Raw genomic sequence first — 20,000 nt, 5'->3', positions numbered from 1 at the left:
TCATCATTCCTGCGTTTGAAAAATAAACTTTTTTTTTTTTTTTTTTTTTGGCAAATAGATTGTAGTTCAGTGATATTATAGTTCAGTGTGTTTGCGTGTGCGGCCTCTCTCTCCCATCTGATAGCAGTTCAGTTGAGGCATTGTGAGACTGTGAGTCTGTCACTAAGTAGAAGACAGTAGGATTGTCAGGAGAAGGTGGGCGATGGGTTGTATTCATTAGTGCAAATCGTTTTGTAATGGAAAACGTTTCGTAAATGAAAACGAGTGTTCCTTAAGTTCAGGTTAGTCCCTAACCTGTTTGCTTCTGTTTGGTTCCTAGGGAATACACCCGTGGGGTGGTGAGGGGAGATAGTTTTTACATCGACAGGGGTCCTTCGTCCCTCCTCCAAAACCTCATTTTTAAAGCTTGTGTGAACGAACTCAGCAGTCACATTTGTGTCCCGTCTGTCATATCTTGTCTGTCTTGTTCCGTCTGTCATATCCCGTTTGTCAAATCCCGTTTGTCAAATCCCATCTGTCAAATCCCGTATGTCAAATCCCGTCTTTCAAATCCCGTCTGTTTTATCCCGTCTGTCAAATCCCGTCTGTCAAATCCCGTCTGTCTTATTCCGTCTGTCAAATCCCGTCTGTCTTAATCATCTGTTTTATCCTGTCTGTCATGTCCCGTCTGTCAAATTCCGTCTGTCATGTCCCGTCTGTCAAATCCCGTCTGTCAAATCCTGTCTTTCAAATCCCGTCTGTTTTATCCCGTCTGTCAAATCCCGTCTGTCAAATCCCGTCTTTCAAATCCCGTCTGTTAAATCCCGTCTGTCTTATTCCGTCTGTCAAATCCCGTCTGTCAAATCCCGTCTGTCATATCCTGTCTGTCAAATCCCGCCTGTCATATCCCGTCTGTCATGTCCCGTCTGTCATGTCCCGTCTGTCAAATCCCGTCTGTCATATCCCGTCTGTCAAATCCCGCCTGTCATATCCCGTCTGTCATGTCCCGTCTGTCATATCCCGTCTGTCATGTCCCGTCTGTCATGTCCCGTCTGTCATATCCCGTCTGTCATGTCCCGTCTGTCATATCCCGTCTGTCATGTCCCGTCTGTCATGTCCCGTCTGTCATATCCCGTCTGTCATGTCCCGTCTGTCATGTCCCGTCTGTCATATCCTGTCTGTCATATCCCGTCTGTCATGTCCCGTCTGTCATATCCTCTTCTCCCTAGAAGGCGTTGATCCCTCTCTTCTCTTCCTCTCTTTCTGTTGTTCATCCCTCCCTCAGTCTCAGAAGACGTCGTTGTTCCCTCCGTTGGCGTAGTCTTCGCGTCGCACCCAGATGACATCACAGTGGTCCCTCTTGGCCACTCCCTCCACGGAACACTGCTTCCCGGCCACTCCCTCTGCAGCCCATTGCTTCCTGAGTGGGGTAAGCTTCACCGGGGGGGCGGGGGACCGTGAGGGGGGAGGGGCGGGGGAGACAGAGTCTACTTGTGACACTGCCCTTTCATCCCTCTCGTCCTCTTGGAGAATGCCCTGGGAGCTCCTCCTCTCTTCCTCTACCTCTTTCTTTCCCTCCTCCTCCTCCTCCTCGTCTACCCCTCTGTCCTGGTCTTGGCTCCTTTCTGCTAGAGTCGCTCCCTCCATCCTCTCTTCCAGGAGGCTGGGTTCGGTTGATGAAGCCCTGACTGACTTGCAGTACTCGTCGTCGTCGCTCAGAATGTCCGTCTCTTTCACCTCCATCCTTCCCTCTATCCCTCCCTCCATCCTCCTCTCCCCCGTCACTCCTCCCTGGTCGTCGTAGCAACCCAGGTCGAACTGTTCTTCCACCCAGCGGTCCGTGTCGCCTCCAGTCGCCAACAGCGTTTGCTGCTGAGGCGTCTGGGTAGGAAGCAGGGGGTTATGGGAATGTGGATGCTGGTGGGAATGTGGATGCTGGTGGGAATGTGGAGGCTGGTGGGAATGTGGAGGCTGGTGGGAATGTGGAGGCTGGTGGGAATGGTCATGGGTAGAGTGGGTGGGGTTAGAGTCTTCGTGGTTGTCATGGAGAACCAGGTCGGTGTCAATGGTGAATCGGTTCCTAACCAGCTTCCTGCGACCAAGGGTCCGAGACGGAGCTGAGACTGGAGGGAGAGAGGGAGGGAGAGAGATGGGAGAGAAAGGAAGGGACAGGAGAGAGAGATGAGAAAGAGAGGAGAAAGAGAGATGAGAGAGAGAGAGAGAGGGTCAGGAGAGGGAGAGGGAGGGATGAGAGAGAGAGAGAGAGAGAGACAGAGAGAGAGAGAGAGAGAGAGAGAGAGAGAGAGAGAGAGAGAGAGAGAGAGAGAGAGAGAGAGAGAGAGAGAGAGAGAGGGAGACAGAGAGAGAGAGAGATGAGAAAGAGAGGAGAAAGAGAGATGAGAGAGAGAGAGAGAGGGTCAGGAGAGGGAGAGGGAGGGATGAGAGAGAAAGAGAGAGACAGAGAGAGAGAGAGAGAGAGAGAGAGAGAGAGAGAGAGAGAGAGAGACAGAGAGGGAGACAGAGAGAGAGAGAGATGAGAAAGAGAGGAGAAAGAGAGATGAGAGAGAGAGAGAGAGAGGGTCAGGAGAGAGAGAAAGAGAAGAACAGGAGAGAGAGAGAGAGAGAGAGAGAGAGGGTCAGGAGAGAGAGAAAGAGAAGAACAGGAGAGAGAGAGAAAGAGAAGAACAGGAGAGAGAGAGAGAGCCGAAGGAGAAAGAGAGAGAGGGGAAGAGGGAGGGACAGGAGAGAGAAAGAGAGAGGAGAGCGAGAGGAGGAGAAAGGTGAGAGAGAGAGAGATGAGAGATAGAGATGAGCGAGATGATGATCACAGTACATAGACAAATAAAAATGCAGTAACACAGAGAAACCGGAGAGATACCGTATAACGATACACTGAATTATCACCTACCTGCTCTGTTCATGGCCGGTCTGTTTCCCTTGAGGTTACAGAGGCGTTTTCCTCCGAAGGGGACATACTGCTGGTTGGGGGGTAGAGACTCTGTCTTCATCAGCTGACGTCGTTGTTTATCTCTCAGGATGGAGTGGACTGTCTTCAGGAAGTCCTTCTTACTGTCCACAGAACTGGGGTCAGGGACACGGACACGTTAAAGCCACACAATACATTAGAAACACACACACAATTATATTAGGTACACAGACAGACAGACAGACAGACAGACAGACAGACAGACAGACAGACAGACAGACAGACAGACAGACAGACAGACAGACAGACAGACAGACAGACAGACAGACAGACAGACAGACAGACAGACAGACAGACAGACAGACAGACAGACAGACAGACAGACAGACAGACAGACAGACCTACAGACAGACCTACAGACAGACCTACAGACAGACCTACAGACAGACAGATAGGTACACAATACCTATACACAAACACACAATACACGCATTCATGTGACACACACATTCAAATTCATGTAAACACACACAAGCACACAAAACACACAATTATGTAAACACACACACACAATCACACAAAGCACACACATGTAATTGTGCTGCAATATGTGTTTTTCTGTATTTTATTGAATTGATACACGAATAGGTTTAATTTAATTGAAAATAGCTATATGTCCAAACAGATCGGTATTTCAAATGTGTTCTCGGCGTGACGTCAGCCACACAGTTGTGATGTCAGAACTCACCTGCAGCACAGGTGAAAGGTTCTCTCTGGTCTCCCCTCAGACTCTGACCTCACGTGAACTATCTCACACACCGCTGTACCCTCAGAGTCTAGCAAGGAGAGACAGAGAGGGAGAGAGGGAGGGAGAAAGAGAGAGAGAGCAGAGAGCAGGGGGAGAGCAGAGAGAGAGCAGAGAGAGAGAGAGAGAGCAGTGAGAGAGCAGAGAGAGAGCAGAGAGAGAGAGAGCAGAGAGAGAGCAGAGAGCAGGGAGAGAGAGAGCAGAGAGAGAGCAGAGAGAGAGAGAGAGCAGAGAGCAGGGAGAGAGAGAGCAGAGAGAGAGCAGAGAGCAGGGAGAGAGCAGAGAGAGAGCAGAGAGAGTTATCAACGTTGCCTTAAATCCCTACTATCTAGTGGAAGAAGAATAGGTGGAGAGAAAGAGAGATGAGAGGCAGAATGATGGATGGAGTAGGACAGGTAAAATTAAGGTGGAAAAAGGGACAGGTTAAATGGAGGGAACAGGTATAGGTTAAATGGAGGAGGGACAGGTTAAATGGAGGAGGGACAGGTTAAATGAAGGAGGGACAGGTTAAATGGAGGAGGGACAGGTTAAATGGAGGAGGGACAGGTTAAATGGAGGAGGGACAGGTTAAATGGAGGAGGGACAGGTTAAATGGAGGAGGGACAGGTTAAATGGAGGAGGGACAGGTTAAATGGAGGGAACAGGGACAGGTTAAATGGAGGAGGGACAGGTTAAATGGAGGAGGGACAGGTTAAATGGAGGAGGGACAGGTTAAATGGAGGAGGGACAGGTTAAATGAAGGAGGGACAGGTTAAATGAAGGAGGGACAGGTTAAATGGAGGAGGGACAGGTTAAATGGAGGAGGGACAGGTTAAATGAAGGAGGGACAGGTTAAATGGAGGAGGGACAGGTTAAATGAAGGAGGGATATGATTGTCACGGGTCTGGAGCACAAATAGTTTGTTGTGGTTGGCCAATCATAAGTCATCAAAGCGACAGTATTCTACAGTCACAGAGCCTCCGTGTGGCAAACGTTAGGAGATATCTAATCAAAGGAAGATGGATATCTAATCAAAGGAAGATGGATATCTAATCAAAGGAAGATGGATATCTAATCAAAGGAAGATGGAATTAAAATGATGGAATTAAAAGTTAAAGGAGAAGGACGGCTAATAACGACCAAGAGCCAACAGGGCTGCTACCTCATGTTCTGAATGGAGTTAACTATCTTCTCACGGTTTGATGAAGTCAAGACAGGCACAACGTCATCGTAGTTGATTATAAATAACCTAGGCAGCTATTAGTCTACTATATAGTTGATTATAAATAACCTAGGCAGCTATTAGTCTACTACATAGTTGATTATAAATAACCTAGGCAGCTATTAGTCTACTACATAGTTGATTATAAATAACCTAGGCAGCTAGTAGTCTACTATATAGTTGATTATAAATAACCTAGGCAGCTAGTAGTCTACTATATAGTTGATTATAAATAACCTAGGCAGCTAGTAGTCTACTATATAGTTGATTATAAATAACCTAGGCAGCTAGTAGTCTACTATATTGTTGATTATAAATAACCTAGGCAGCTATTAGTCTACTATATAGTTGATTATAAATGACCTAAGCAGCTATTAGTCTACTACATAGTTGATTATAAATGACCTATACAGCTATTAGTCTACTACATAGTTGATTATAAATGACCTATAAAGCTATTAGTCTACTCTCCCTCCCTGTGTCCCTCTCTCACAGTACGACACCTCTCTCTCTCCCTCCCTGTGTCCCTCTCTCACAGTATGACACCTCTCTCCCTCCCTGTGTCCCTCTCTCACAGTACGGCACCTCTCTCTCTCCCTCCCTGTGTCCCTCTCTCACAGTACGACACCTCTCTCTCTCCCTCCCTGTGTCCCTCTCTCACAGTACGGCACCTCTCTCTCTCCCTCCCTGTGTCCCTCTCTCACAGTATGACACCTCTCTCTCTCCCTCCCTGTGTCCCTCTCTCACAGTACGACACCTCTCTCTCTCCCTCCCTGTGTCCCTCTCTCACAGTACGGCACCTCTCTCTCCCTCCCTGTGTCCCTCTCTCACAGTACGACACCTCTCTCTCTCCCTCCCTGTGTCCCTCTCTCACAGTACGACACCTCTCTCTCTCCCTCCCTCCCTGTGTCCCTCTCTCACAGTACGGCACCTCTCTCTCTCCCTCCCTGTGTCCCTCTCTCACAGTACGACACCTCTCTCTCTCCCTCCCTGTGTCCCTCTCTCACAGTACGGCACCTCTCTCTCTCCCTCCCTGTGTCCCTCTCTCACAGTACGGCACCTCTCTCTCTCCCTCCCTGTGTCCCTCTCTCACAGTACGACACCTCTCTCTCTCCCTCCCTGTGTCCCTCTCTCACAGTACGACACCTCTCTCTCTCCCTCCCTCCCTGTGTCCCTCTCTCACAGTACGGCACCTCTCTCTCTCCCTCCCTGTGTCCCTCTCTCACAGTACGACACCTCTCTCTCTCCCTCCCTGTGTCCCTCTCTCACAGTACGGCACCTCTCTCTCTCCCTCCCTGTGTCCCTCTCTCACAGTATGACACCTCTCTCTCTCCCTCCCTGTGTCCCTCTCTCACAGTACGGCACCTCTCTCTCTCCCTCCCTGTGTCCCTCTCTCACAGTACGGCACCTCTCTCTCTCCCTCCCTGTGTCCCTCTCTCACAGTACGGCACCTCTCTCTCTCCCTCCCTGTGTCCCTCTCTCACAGTATGACACCTCTCTCTCTCCCTCCCTGTGTCCCTCTCTCACAGTACGACACCTCTCTCTCCCTCCCTGTGTCCCTCTCTCACAGTATGACACCTCTCTCTCCCTCCCTGTGTCCCTCTCTCACAGTACGACACCTCTCTCTCCCTCCCTGTGTCCCTCTCTCACAGTACGGCACCTCTCTCTCTCCCTCCCTGTGTCCCTCTCTCACAGTACGGCACCTCTCTCTCTCCCTCCCTGTGTCCCTCTCTCACAGTACGACACCTCTCTCTCTCCCTTCCCGTGTCCCTCTCTCACAGTACGACACCTCTCTCTCCCTCCCTGTGTCCCTCTCTCACAGTACGGCACCTCTCTCTCTCCCTCCCCGTGTCCCTCTCTCACAGTACGGCACCTCTCTTTCCCTTCTCTCGTGCCTTACCAGCTCCGCTTATTAAAGTAGCTTAATAAATAACTTATTCTGCTGCCTCCTTCACTCGGATCGGACCGGGTCTGGATCCGACCAGGTCTAAAAGGAAACGGGTCTAGTTGTCATCGGGTCCATTCGGGAACGAGTTTGTACATTATAATAAAATATATTTGTGCATATCGGGTGCGGATGTGAAAGCCCAAGGTACATTTCGGAACCGGTCCAACTTTTGTTTTGGACCCCGTGAAGACCTGTCTGATGAGGGGTGTAGAGAGGAAAGCTTAAAGGTGGAGGGATCAGAGGAAAAGATGGAGAGGGTTAAAAACACACACATACTTGTGAGGGCGCGGACTTGTAGGGAGTCTGTTGAGATCATGTGACGGAAAAGGAACGGGACTCTGTCATCTGACACAGCAGGACGATGAGACGCGCCCTGAAAGAGAGAGAGATGCACACACACACACACACGCACACACACGGCAACACACACACACGGCAACACACACACACGCGCACGCACACGGCAACACACACGGCAACACACACACACGCGCACGCACATATGCACGTACGCACGGCAACACACACACAAACTTTTAGAGCAAGGTTTGCTACGGGCAAGAGTGTGTGTAATGATACTGTATCTAATAAACAGTTCTCCTCTCCTCTATGGAGGGTAATGATACTGTATCTAATAAACAGCTCTCCTCTATGGAGGGTAATGATACTGTATCTAATAAACAGTTCTCCTCTATGGAGGGTAATGATACTGTATCTAATAAACAGTTCTCTATGGAGGGTAATGATACTGTATCTAATAAACAGTTCTCTATGGAGGGTAATGATACTGTATCTAATAAACAGTTCTCCTCTATGGAGGGTAATGATACTGTATCTAATAAACAGTTCTCCTCTCCTCTATGGAGGGTAATGATACTGTATCTAATAAACAGTTCTCCTCTATGGAGGGTAATGATACTGTATCTAAACTGTTCTCCTCTCCTCTATGGAGGGTAATGATACTGTATCTAATAAACAGTTCTCTATGGAGGGTAATGATACTGTATCTAAACTGTTCTCCTCTCCTCTATGGAGGGTAATGATACTGTATCTAATAAACAGTTCTCCTCTATGGAGGGTAATGATACTGTATCTAATAAACAGCTCTCCTCTATGGAGGGTAATGATACTGTATCTAATAAACAGTTCTCTATGGAGGGCAATGATACTGTATCTAATAAACAGTTCTCTATGGAGGGTAATGATACTGTATCTAATAAACAGTTCTCTATGGAGGGTAATGATACTGTATCTAATAAACAGTTATCTATGGAGGGTAATGATACTGTATCTAATAAACAGTTCTCTATGGAGGGTAATGATACTGTATCTAAACTGTTATCCTCTCCTCTATGGGGGGTAATGATACTGTATCTAAACTGTTCTCCTCTCTATGGAGGGTAATGATACTGTATCTAATAAACAGTTCTCCTCTATGGAGGGTAATGATACTGTATCTAATAAACAGTTCTCCTCTCCTCTATGGAGGGTAATGATACTGTATCTAATAAACAGTTCTCCTCTATGGAGGGTAATGATACTGTATCTAAACTGTTCTCCTCTCCTCTATGGAGGGTAATGATACTGTATCTAATAAACAGTTCTCCTCTATGGAGGGTAATGATACTGTATCTAAACTGTTCTCCTCTCCTCTATGGAGGGTAATGATACTGTATCTAATAAACAGTTCTCCTCTATGGAGGGTAATGATACTGTATCTAAACTGTTCTCCTCTCCTCTATGGAGGGTAATGATACTGTATCTAATAAACAGTTCTCCTCTATGGAGGGTAATGATACTGTATCTAAACAGTTCTCCTCTATGGAGTGTAATGATACTGTATCTAATAAACAGTTCTCCTCTATGGAGGGTAATGATGCTGTATCTAATAAACAGTTCTCCTCTATGGAGGGTAATGATATTGTATCTAATAAACAGTTCTCCTCTATGGAGGGTAATGATACTGTATCTAATAAACAGTTCTCTATGGAGGGTAAAGATACTGTATCTAATAAATAGTTCTCCTCTATGGAGAGTAATGATACTGTATCTAAACTGTTCTCCTCTCCTCTATGGAGGGTAATGATACTGTATCTAAACTGTTCTCCTCTCCTTTATGGAGTGTAATGATACTGTATCTAATAAACAGCTCTCCTCTATGGAGGGTAATGATACTGTATCTAAACTGTTCTCCTCTCCTCTATGGAGAGTAATGATACTGTATCTAAACTGTTCTCCTCTCCTCTATGGAGTGTAATGATACTGTATCTAATAAACAGTTCTCTATGGAGGGTAATGATACTGTATCTAATAAGCAGTTCTCCTCTCCTCTATGGAGGGTAATGATACTGTATCTAATAAACAGTTCTCCTCTATGGAGGGTAATGATACTGTATCTAAACTGTTCTCCTCTCCTCTATGTATGGAGGGTAATGATACTGTATCTAATAAATAGTTCTCCTCTATGGAGAGTAATGATACTGTATCTAAACTGTTCTCCTCTCCTCTATGGAGGGTAATGATACTGTATCTAAACTGTTCTCCTCTCCTTTATGGAGTGTAATGATACTGTATCTAATAAACAGCTCTCCTCTATGGAGGGTAATGATACTGTATCTAAACTGTTCTCCTCTCCTCTATGGAGAGTAATGATACTGTATCTAAACTGTTCTCCTCTCCTCTATGGAGTGTAATGATACTGTATCTAATAAACAGTTCTCTATGGAGGGTAATGATACTGTATCTAATAAGCAGTTCTCCTCTCCTCTATGGAGGGTAATGATACTGTATCTAATAAACAGTTCTCCTCTATGGAGGGTAATGATACTGTATCTAAACTGTTCTCCTCTCCTCTATGTATGGAGGGTAATGATACTGTATCTAATAAACAGTTCTCTATGGAGTGTAATGATACTGTATCTAAACTGTTCTCCTCTCCTCTATGGAGGGTAATGATACTGTATCTAAACTGTTCTCCTCTCCTCTATGGAGGGTAATGATACTGTATCTAATAAACAGTTCTCCTCTATGGAGGATAATGATACTGTATCTAATAAACAGTTCTCCTCTCCTCTATGGAGGGTAATGATACTGTATCTAATAAACAGTTCTCCTCTACTCTATGGAGGGTAATGATACTGTATCTAAACTGTTCTCCTCTATGGAGGGTAATGATACTGTATCTAATAAACAGTTCTCCTCTATGGAGGGTAATGCTACTGTATCTAAACTGTTCTCCTCTATGGAGGGTAATGATACTGTATCTAATAAACAGTTCTCCTCTATGGAGGGTAATGATACTGTATCTAATAAACAGTTCTCCTCTATGGATGTTAATGATACTGTATCTAATAAACAGCTCTCCTCTATGGAGGGTAATGATACTGTATCTAATAAACAGTTCTCCTCTCCTCTATGGAGGGTAATGATACTGTATCTAATAAACAGTTCTCCTCTATGGAGGGTAATGATACTGTATCTAATAAACAGTTCTCTATGGAGGGTAATGATACTGTATCTAATAAACAGTTCTCTATGGAGGGTAATGATACTGTATCTAATAAACAGTTCTCTATGGAGGGTAATGATACTGTATCTAATAAACAGTTCTCTATGGAGGGTAATGATACTGTATCTAATAAACAGTTCTCTATGGAGGGTAATGATACTGTATCTAATAAACAGTTCTCTATGGAGGGTAATGATACTGTATCTACTAAACAGTTCTCCTCTATGGAGGGTAATGATACTGCATCTAAACTGTTCTCCTCTATGGAGGGTAATGATACTGTATCTAATAAACAGTTCTCCTCTATGAAGGGTAATGATACTGTATCTAATAAACAGCTCTCCTCTATGGAGGGTAATGATACTGTATCTAATAAACAGTTCTCTATGGAGGGTAATGATACTGTATCTAATAAACAGTTCTCCTCTATGGAGGGTAATGATACTGTATCTAATAAACAGTTCTCTATGGAGGGTAATGATACTGTATCTAATAAACAGTTCTCTATGGAGGGTAATGATACTGTATCTAATAAACAGTTCTCTATGGAGGGTAATGATACTGTATCTAATAAACAGTTCTCTATGGAGGGTAATGATACTGTATCTAATAAACAGTTCCCCTCTATGGAGGGTAATGATACTGTATCTAAACTGTTCTCCTCTCCTCTATGGAGGGTAATGATACTGTATCTAAACTGTTCTCCTCTATGGAGGGTAATGATACTGTATCTAAACTGTTCTCCTCTATGGAGGGTGATGATACTGTATCTAATAAACAGTTCTCTATGGAGTGTAATGATACTGTATCTAAACTGTTCTCCTCTCCTCTATGGAGGGTAATGATACTGTATCTAAACTGTTCTCCTCTCCTCTATGGAGGGTAATGATACTGTATCTAAACTGTTCTCCTCTCCTCTATGTAGGGTAATGATACTGTATCTAATAAACAGTTCTCCTCTATGGAGTGTAATGATACTGTATCTAATAAACAGTTCTCTATGGAGGGTAATGATACTGTATCTAATAAACAGTTCTTTATGGAGGGTAATGATACTGTATCTAATAAACAGTTCCCCTCTATGGAGGGTAATGATACTGTATCTAAACTGTTCTCCTCTACTCTATGGAGGGCAATGATACTGTATCTAAACTGTTCTCCTCTATGGAGGGTAATGATACTGTATCTAAACTGTTCTCCTCTCCTCTATGGAGGGTAATGATACTGTATCTAATAAACAGTTCTCCTCTATGGAGGGTAATGATACTGTATCTAATAAACAGTTCTCTATGGAGGGTAATGATACTGTATCTAATAAACAGTTCTCTATGGAGGGTAATGATACTGTATCTAATGAACAGTTCTCTATGGAGTGTAATGATACTGTATCTAAACTGTTCTCCTCTCCTCTATGGAGGGTAATGATACTGTATCTAAACTGTTCTCCTCTCCTCTATGGAGGGTAATGATACTGTATCTAAACTGTTCTCCTCTCCTCTACGGAGGGTAATGATACTGTATCTAATAAACAGTTCTCCTCTATGGAGTGTAATGATATTGTATCTAAACGGTTCTCCTCTACTCTATGGAGGGTAATGATACTGTATCTAAACTATTCTCCTCTCCTCTATGGAGGGTAATGATACTGTATCTAATAAACAGTTCTCCTCTATGGAGGGTAATGATACTGTATCTAATAAACAGTTCTCCTCTATGGAGGATAATGATACTGTATCTAAACTGTTCTCCTCTCCTCTATGGAGGGTAATGATACTGTATCTAATAAACAGTTCTCCTCTATGGAGGGTAATGATACTGTATCTAATAAACAGTTCTCTATGGAGGGTAATGATACTGTATCTAAACTGTTCTCCTCTCCTCTATGGACGGTAATGATACTGTATCTAATAAACAGTTCTCCTCTATGGAGGGTAATGATACTGTATCTAAACTGTTCTCCTCTCCTCTATGGAGGGTAATGATACTGTATCTAAACTGTTCTCCTCTCCTCTATGGAGGGTAATGATACTGTATCTAATAAACAGTTCTCCTCTATGGAGGGTAATGATACTGTATCTAATAAACAGTTCTCCTCTCTTCTATGGAGGGTAATGATACTGTATCTAATAAACAGCTCTCCTCTCCTCTATGGAGGGTAATAATACTGTATCTAAACTGTTCTCCTCTCCTCTATGGGGGGTAATGATACTGTATCTAAACTGTTCTCCTCTCCTCTATGGAGGGTAATGATACTGTATCTAAACTGTTCTCCTCTCCTCTATGGAGGGTAATGATACTGTATCTAAACTGTTCTCCTCTCCTCTATGGAGGGTAATGATACTGTATCTAAACTGTTCTCCTCTCCTCTATGGAGGGTAATGATACTGTATCTAAACTGTTCTCCTCTACTCTATGGAGGGTAATGATACTGTATCTAATAAACAGTTCTCCTCTCCTCTATGGAGGGTAATGATACTGTATCAAATAAACAGTTCTCCTCTCCTCTATGGGGGGTAATGATACTGTATCTAAACTGTTCTCCTCTCCTCTATGGGGGGTAATGATACTGTATCTAAACTGTTCTCCTCTCCTCTATGGAGGGTAATGATACTGTATCTAAACTGTTCTCTCCTTTATGGAGGGTACAGAAAGTGCATATTGTATTGGACCACTCAACCATTTTACTTTCACATGAAGACTTGAGAGCAGCATTAACCCAGATCCACTCTGCGGGTGACCCCATTGTGTCTGTTCAAAACTAAAAGCTTTCCAAAAGGCCCTCCAGGACACGGGCCCCCCAAAGCAGTATAGAGTAACAGAGGTAAAGAAACACTCACGAGCTTCTTCCTCTGCTTGGAGCGATCTCTGTACACAAAGACCACCGCAGTCTTGAACACTGGAAGATGGAGAGAGACGGAGACAAAGGTAGGGGGGGGTGGAGAGATGGAGGTAGGGGGAGGGAGATGGAGAGATGGAGGTAGGGGGAGGGAGATGGAGAGATGGAGGTAGGGGTAGGGAGATGGAGAGATGGAGGTAGGGGGAGATGGAGAGATGGAGGTAGGGGGGTGGAGAGATGGAGGTAGGGGGAGGGAGATGGAGAGATGGAGGTAGGGGGAGGGAGATGGAGAGATGGAGGTAGGGGGAGGGAGATGGAGAGATGGAGGTAGGGGGAGGGAGATGGAGAGATGGAGGTAGGGGGAGGGAGATGGAGAGATGGAGGTAGGGGGAGGGAGATGGAGAGATGGAGGTAGGGGGAGGGAGATGGAGAGATGGAGGTAGGGTGGAGGGAGATGGAGAGATGGAGGTAGGGGGAGGGAGATGGAGAGATGGAGGTAGGGGGAGGGAGATGGAGAGATGGAGGTAGGGTGGAGGGAGATGGAGAGATGGAGGTAGGGGGAGGGAGATGGAGGTAGGGGAGGGAGATGGAGGTAGGGGGAGGGAGATGGAGAGAGGGGGGAGGGAGATGGAGACAAAGGTAGGGGGAGGAGATGGAGAGAGGGGGAGATGATGGAGGTAGGGGGAGGGAGATGGAGAGAGACGGAGACAAAGGTAGGGGGAGGGAGATGGAGAGAGAGAGGGGGGGAGTGAAGGGGAAGAGCATTAGAATTTACTAAAGAACATTTACAACCAACATGTCTGCTTTTAGGGGTTAACATTTGAAAAATTCTCCATTGCAGAAGCCACTAAGCCACAAGACTAACAACTAAGAGGGGTCCTTCTATAGCTCAGTTGGTAGAGCATGGCGCTTGTAACGCCAGGGTAGTGGGTTCGATCCCTGGGACCACCCATACGTAGAATGTATGCACACATGACTGTAAGTCGCTTTGGATAAAAGCGTCTGCTAAATGGCATATATTATTATATTATATATATTAATTAAAATGCACCACTGGCCTCACCCACTCCCTCTGTTCTCTTCTACTAATGCCTGGCCTGGGAACAGCTCTCACCCACTCCCTCTGTTCTCTTCTACTAATGCCTGGCCTGGGAACAGCTCTCCTTCTGTTCTCTTCTACTAATGCCTGGCCTGGGAACAGCTCTCACCCACTCACTGTGGTTAGTGGTTAGAGTGGAGGGGCGGCAGGTAGCCTAGTGGTTAGAGTGGAGGGGCGGCAGGTAGCCTAGTGGTTAGAGTGTAGAGGAGGCAGGTAGCCTAGTGGTTAGAGTGGAGGGGCGGCAGGGTGGCCTAGTGGTTAGAGTGGAGGGGCGGCAGGTAGCCTAGTGGTTAGAGTGGGGGGGCAGCGGGGTAGCCTAGTGGTTAGAGTGTAGAGGAGGCAGGTAGCCTAGTGGTTAGAGTGTAGAGGAGGCAGGTAGCCTAGTGGTTAGAGTGTAGAGGAGGCAGGTAGCCTAGTGGTTAGAGTGTAGAGGAGGCAGGTAGCCTAGTGGTTAGAGTGTAGAGGAGGCAGGTAGCCTAGTGGTTAGAGTGGAGGGGCGGCAGGGTGGCCTAGTGGTTAGAGTGGAGGGGCGGCAGGTAGCCTAGTGGTTAGAGTGGGGGGCAGCGGGGTAGCCTAGTGGTTAGAGTGGGGGGGCGGCAGGGTAGCCTAGTGGTTAGAGTGGGGGGGCGGCAGGGTAGCCTAGTGGTTAGAGTGGGGGGGCGGCAGGGTAGCCTAGTGGTTAGAGTGTAGGGGTGGTAGGTAGCCTAGTGGTTAGAGTGGAGGGGCGGCAGGTAGCCTAGTGGTTAGAGTGTAGGGGTGGTAGGTAGCCTAGTGGTTAGAGTGTATGGGTGGTAGGTAGCCTAGTGGTTAGAATGTATCTTAAAAATAGTTTTCACGTGTAAACTTTGTCGGAGCCTGAGACCGGACGTAGTGGTACTGATCCAGCAGACCTAGACCCTGTCTCACTGAACCAGCAGACCTAGACCCTGTCTCACTGAACCAGCCAAGACGTAGTGTTACTGAACCAGCAGACCTAGACCCTGTCTCACTGAACCAGCAGACCTAGACCCTGTCTCACTGAACCAGCAGACCTAGACCCTGTCTCACTGAACCAGCAGACCTAGACCCTGTCTCACTGAACCAGCAGACCTAGACCCTGTCTCACTGAACCAGCCAAGACGTAGTGTTACTGAACCAGCAGACCTAGACCCTGTCTCACTGAACCAGCAGACCTAGACCCTGTCTCACTGAACCAGCAGACCTAGACCCTGTCTCACTGAATTAGCAGACCTAGACCCTGTCTCACTGAACCAACAGACCTAGACCCTGTCTCACTGAACCAGCAGACCTAGACCCTGTCTCACTGAACGAGGAGCCCGAGACGTAGTGGTACTGAACCAACAGACCTAGACCCCGTTACACTGAACCAGCCAAGACGTAGTGGTACTGAACCAGCAGACCTAGACCCTGTCTCACTGAACCAGCCAAGACGTAGTGGTACTGAACCAGCAGACCTAGATCCTGTCTCACTGAACCAGCCAAGACGTAGTGGTACTGAACCAGCAGACCTAGACCCTGTTACACTGAACCAGCCAAGTCGTAGTGGTACTGAACCAGCAGACCTAGACCCTGTCTCACTGAATCAGCCAAGACGTAGTGGTACTGAACCAGCAGACCTAGACCCTGTCTCACTGAACCAGCCAAGACGTAGTGGTACTGAACCAGCAGACCTAGACCCTGTCTCACTGAACCAGCCAAGACGTAGTGGTACTGAACCAGCAGACCTAGACCCTGTCTAACTGAACCAGCCAAGACGTAGTGGTACTGAACCAGCAGACCTAGACCCTGCCTCACTGAACCAGCCAAGACGTAGTGGTACTGAACCAGCAGACCTAGACCCTGTCTCACTGAACCAGTAGACCTAGACCCTGTCTCACTGAATTAGCAGACCTAGACCCTGTCTCACTGAACCAGCAGACCTAGACCCTGTCTCACTGAACCAGCAGACCTAGACCCTGTTACACTGAACCAGCAGACCTAGACCCTGTCTCACTGAACTAGCAGACCTAGACCCTGTCTCACTGAACCAGCAGACCTAGACCCTGTCTCACTGAACCAGCAGACCTAGACCCTGTTACACTGAACCAGCAGACCTAGACCCTGTTACACTGAACCAGCCAAGACGTAGTGGTACTGAACCAGCAGACCTAGACCCTGTTACACTGAACCAGCCAAGACGTAGTGGTACTGAACCAGCAGACCTAGACCCTGTCTCACTGAATCAGCCAAGACGTAGTGGTACTGAACCAGCAGACCTAGACCCTGTCTCACTGAACCAGCAGACCTAGACCCTGTTACACTGAACCAGCAGACCTAGACCCTGTCTCACTGAACCAGCAGACCTAGACCCTGTCTCACTGAACCAGCAGACCTAGACCCTGTCTCACTGAACCAGCAGACCTAGACCCTGTTACACTGAACCAGCAGACCTAGACCCTGTCTCACTGAACCAGCAGACCTAGACCCTGTTACACTGAACCAGCAGACCTAGACCCTGTCTCACTGAACCAGCAGACCTAGACCCTGTCTCACTGAACCAGCAGACCTAGATCCTGTTACACTGAACCAGCAGACCATACGCTCATTTACCACCTAAGATTATTCCCCCACAACGTGGACATTTTTTGTCCGGGACGGTTAAAATCGTAAGGTTTGCAAAGACCTTATTAAGAAGGAGACCCTTAACAATAGGCCCTATATGGATCCCCAGTGTCTAGTAGTGAGTGTAACCCCTACCGAAGGTAGCCAGCTCAGGGTCCTTTTTGCCCTTGACCAGGGAGGCTGGAGGATTGATCCACACCAGGGTGGAGTGGAGGAGAAGATCTCCCATGGATAGATCGGATACCTGAGACATACAGAGATGGATCCATTACATTTACATTTCTGGTGGAAATGCTATTTAAAGACTTACATTAGGATATATTTTAATTATAATATAATTTTGTTAGAAGATGAAAATCTGGGATTTACATAGACTTTAATACATTATTGTTCTCAAGGACTATAAATCGTGAAAATGTGTTAAAATAAATGTACGGTGATGAGCGACCTCCTTCCGGTCGCCGGTCGTCTCGTTGATGAGCTGGTCAAACACGGCTCCGTATTCCTCATGAAGTTTCTGCATCTCATTGATGTGACTGGCCACCTTGTTCATGGCCTTCATCGCAACTGAGGAAGACGAGGAGAAAAGCAGAGGTTACGAAACCGTGACAACGCAATGTACCCCAACACGCACGCACGCACCTCCCTCCCTCCCTCCCTCCTTCCCTCCCTCCCTCCCTCCCTCCCTCCTCCTACAGCTCTCTCAGTAGTAGTGGGTACTATAGGACACACCCCTCCCTCCTCCTACAGCTCTCTCAGTAGTAGTGGGTACTATAGGACACACCCCTCCCTCCCTCCCTCCCCCTCCCTCCCTCCCTCCCTCCCTCCCTCCCTCCCTCCTCCTACAGCTCTCTCAGTAGTAGTGGGTACTATAGGACACACCCCTCCCTCCTCCTACAGCTCTCTCAGTAGTAGTGGGTACTATAGGACACACCCCTCCCTCCTCCTACAGCTCTCTCAGTAGTAGTGGGTACTATAGGACACACCCCTCCCTCCTCCTACAGCTCTCTCAGTAGTAGTGGGTACAATAGGACACACCCCTCCCTCCTCCTACAGCTCTCTCAGTAGTAGTGGGTACTATAGGACACACCCCTCCCTCCTCCTACAGCTCTCTCAGTAGTAGTGGGTACTATAGGACACACCCCTCCCTCCTCCTACAGCTCTCTCAGTAGTAGTGGGTACTATAGGACACACCTCTCCCTCCTCCTACAGCTCTCTCAGTAGTAGTGGGTACTATAGGACACACCCCTCCCTCCTCCTACAGCTCTCTCAGTAGTAGTGGGTACTATAGGACACACCCCTCCCTCCTCCTACAGCTCTCTCAGTAGTAGTGGGTACTATAGGACACACCCCTCCCTCCTCCTACAGCTCTCTCAGTAGTAGTGGGTACTATAGGACACACCCCTCCCTCCTCCTACAGCTCTCTCAGTAGTAGTGGGTACTATAGGTCACACCCCTCCCTCCTCCTACAGCTCTCTCAGTAGTAGTGGGTACTATAGGACACACCCCTCCCTCCTCCTACAGCTCTCTCAGTAGTAGTGCGTACTATAGGTCACACCCCTCCCTCCTCCTACAGCTCTCTCAGTAGTAGTGGGTACTATAGGTCACACCCCTCCCTCCTCCTACAGCTCTCTCAGTAGTAGTGGGTACTATAGGACACACCCCTCCCTCCCTCCCCCTCCCTCCCTCCCTCCCTCCCTCCCTCCCTCCCTCCCTCCCTCCCTCCCTCCCTCCCTCCCTCCTCCTACAGCTCTCTCAGTAGTAGTGGGTACTATAGGACACACCCCACCCTCCTCCTACAGCTCTCTCAGTAGTAGTGGGTACTATAGGACACACCCCTCCCTCCCTCCTCCTACAGCTCTCTCAGTAGTAGTGGGTACTATAGGTCACACCCCTCCCTCCTCCTACAGCTCTCTCAGTAGTAGTGGGTACTATAGGACACACCCCTCCCTCCTCCTACAGCTCTCTCAGTAGTAGTGGGTACTATAGGTCACACCCCTCCCTCCTCCTACAGCTCTCTCAGTAGTAGTGCGTACTATAGGTCACACCCCTCCCTCCTCCTACAGCTCTCTCAGTAGTAGTGGGTACTATAGGTCACACCCCTCCCTCCTCCTACAGCTCTCTCAGTAGTAGTGCGTACTATAGGACACACCCCTCCCTCCCTCCCTCCCTCCCTCCCTCCCTCCCTCCCTCCTCCCTCCCTCCCTCCCTCCCTCCCTCCCTCCCTCCCTCCCTCCTCCTACAGCTCTCTCAGTAGTAGTGGGTACTATAGGACACACCCCTCCCTCCTCCTACAGCTCTCTCAGTAGTAGTGGGTACTATAGGACACACCCCTCCCTCCCTCCTCCTACAGCTCTCTCAGTAGTAGTGGGTACTATAGGTCACACCCCTCCCTCCTCCTACAGCTCTCTCAGTAGTAGTGGGTACTATAGGACACACCCCTCCCTCCCTCCTCCTACAGCTCTCTCAGTAGTAGTGGGTACAATAGGACACACCCCTCCCTCCTCCTACAGCTCTCTCAGTAGTAGTGGGTACTATAGGTCACACCCCTCCCTCCTCCTACAGCTCTCTCAGTAGTAGTGGGTACTATAGGTCACACCCCTCCCTCCTCCTACAGCTCTCTCAGTAGTAGTGGGTACTATAGGTCACACCCCTCCCTCCTCCTACAGCTCTCTCAGTAGTAGTGGGTACTATAGGACACACCCCTCCCTCCCTCCTCCTACAGCTCTCTCAGTAGTAGTGGGTACAATAGGACACACCCCTCCCTCCTCCTACAGCTCTCTCAGTAGTAGTGGGTACTATAGGTCACACCCCTCTCCCTCCCTACAGCTCTCTCAGTAGTAGTGGGTACTATAGGACACACCCCTCCCTCCCTCCCTCCCTCCCTCCCTCCCTCCCTCCCTCCCTCCCTCCTCCTACAGCTCTCTCAGTAGTAGTGGGTACTATAGGACACACCCCTCCCTCCTCCTACAGCTCTCTCAGTAGTAGTGGGTACTATAGGACACACCCCTCCCTCCCTCCCTCCTCCTACAGCTCTCTCAGTAGTAGTGGGTACTATAGGACACACCCCTCCGTCCTCCTACAGCTCTCTCAGTAG

The 20,000-nt window shown here is 47.7% G+C and overlaps 1 protein-coding gene across 3 annotated transcripts in view; it reads right to left on the bottom strand.

Annotated features, from left to right (window-relative positions):
- The window catches only part of tiam1a (TIAM Rac1 associated GEF 1a), a 219,818-nt gene that overhangs the window by 1,388 nt on the left and 198,430 nt on the right, over positions 1-20,000 (bottom strand). For 2 of the 3 annotated variants that reach the window (XM_046316758.1, XM_046316759.1), the window contains exons 23-29: positions 17,352-17,470; positions 17,039-17,147; positions 13,205-13,263; positions 7,136-7,232; positions 3,654-3,741; positions 2,888-3,060; positions 1-2,102 (exon numbers count right to left, since the gene is read on the bottom strand). The exon at positions 1-2,102 is cut by the window's left edge and continues 1,388 nt beyond it. In XM_046316758.1, the coding sequence (XP_046172714.1) occupies positions 1,267-2,102; positions 2,888-3,060; positions 3,654-3,741; positions 7,136-7,232; positions 13,205-13,263; positions 17,039-17,147; positions 17,352-17,470 (1,481 nt within the window). In that variant the 3' untranslated portion in view covers positions 1-1,266. Of the gene's footprint in view, positions 2,103-2,887; positions 3,061-3,653; positions 3,742-7,135; positions 7,233-13,204; positions 13,264-17,038; positions 17,148-17,338; positions 17,471-20,000 lie in introns of those variants that run through there. The other variant, XR_006833819.1, reaches the window with a different exon arrangement.

This window comes from Oncorhynchus gorbuscha, linkage group LG20 (genome assembly GCF_021184085.1).
Source record: "Oncorhynchus gorbuscha isolate QuinsamMale2020 ecotype Even-year linkage group LG20, OgorEven_v1.0, whole genome shotgun sequence".
Taxonomy (NCBI): Eukaryota; Metazoa; Chordata; class Actinopteri; order Salmoniformes; family Salmonidae; genus Oncorhynchus; species Oncorhynchus gorbuscha.
The sequence above is the reverse complement of the archived record's forward strand: the minus strand, read 5'-3'. Positions and strand labels throughout refer to the sequence as shown.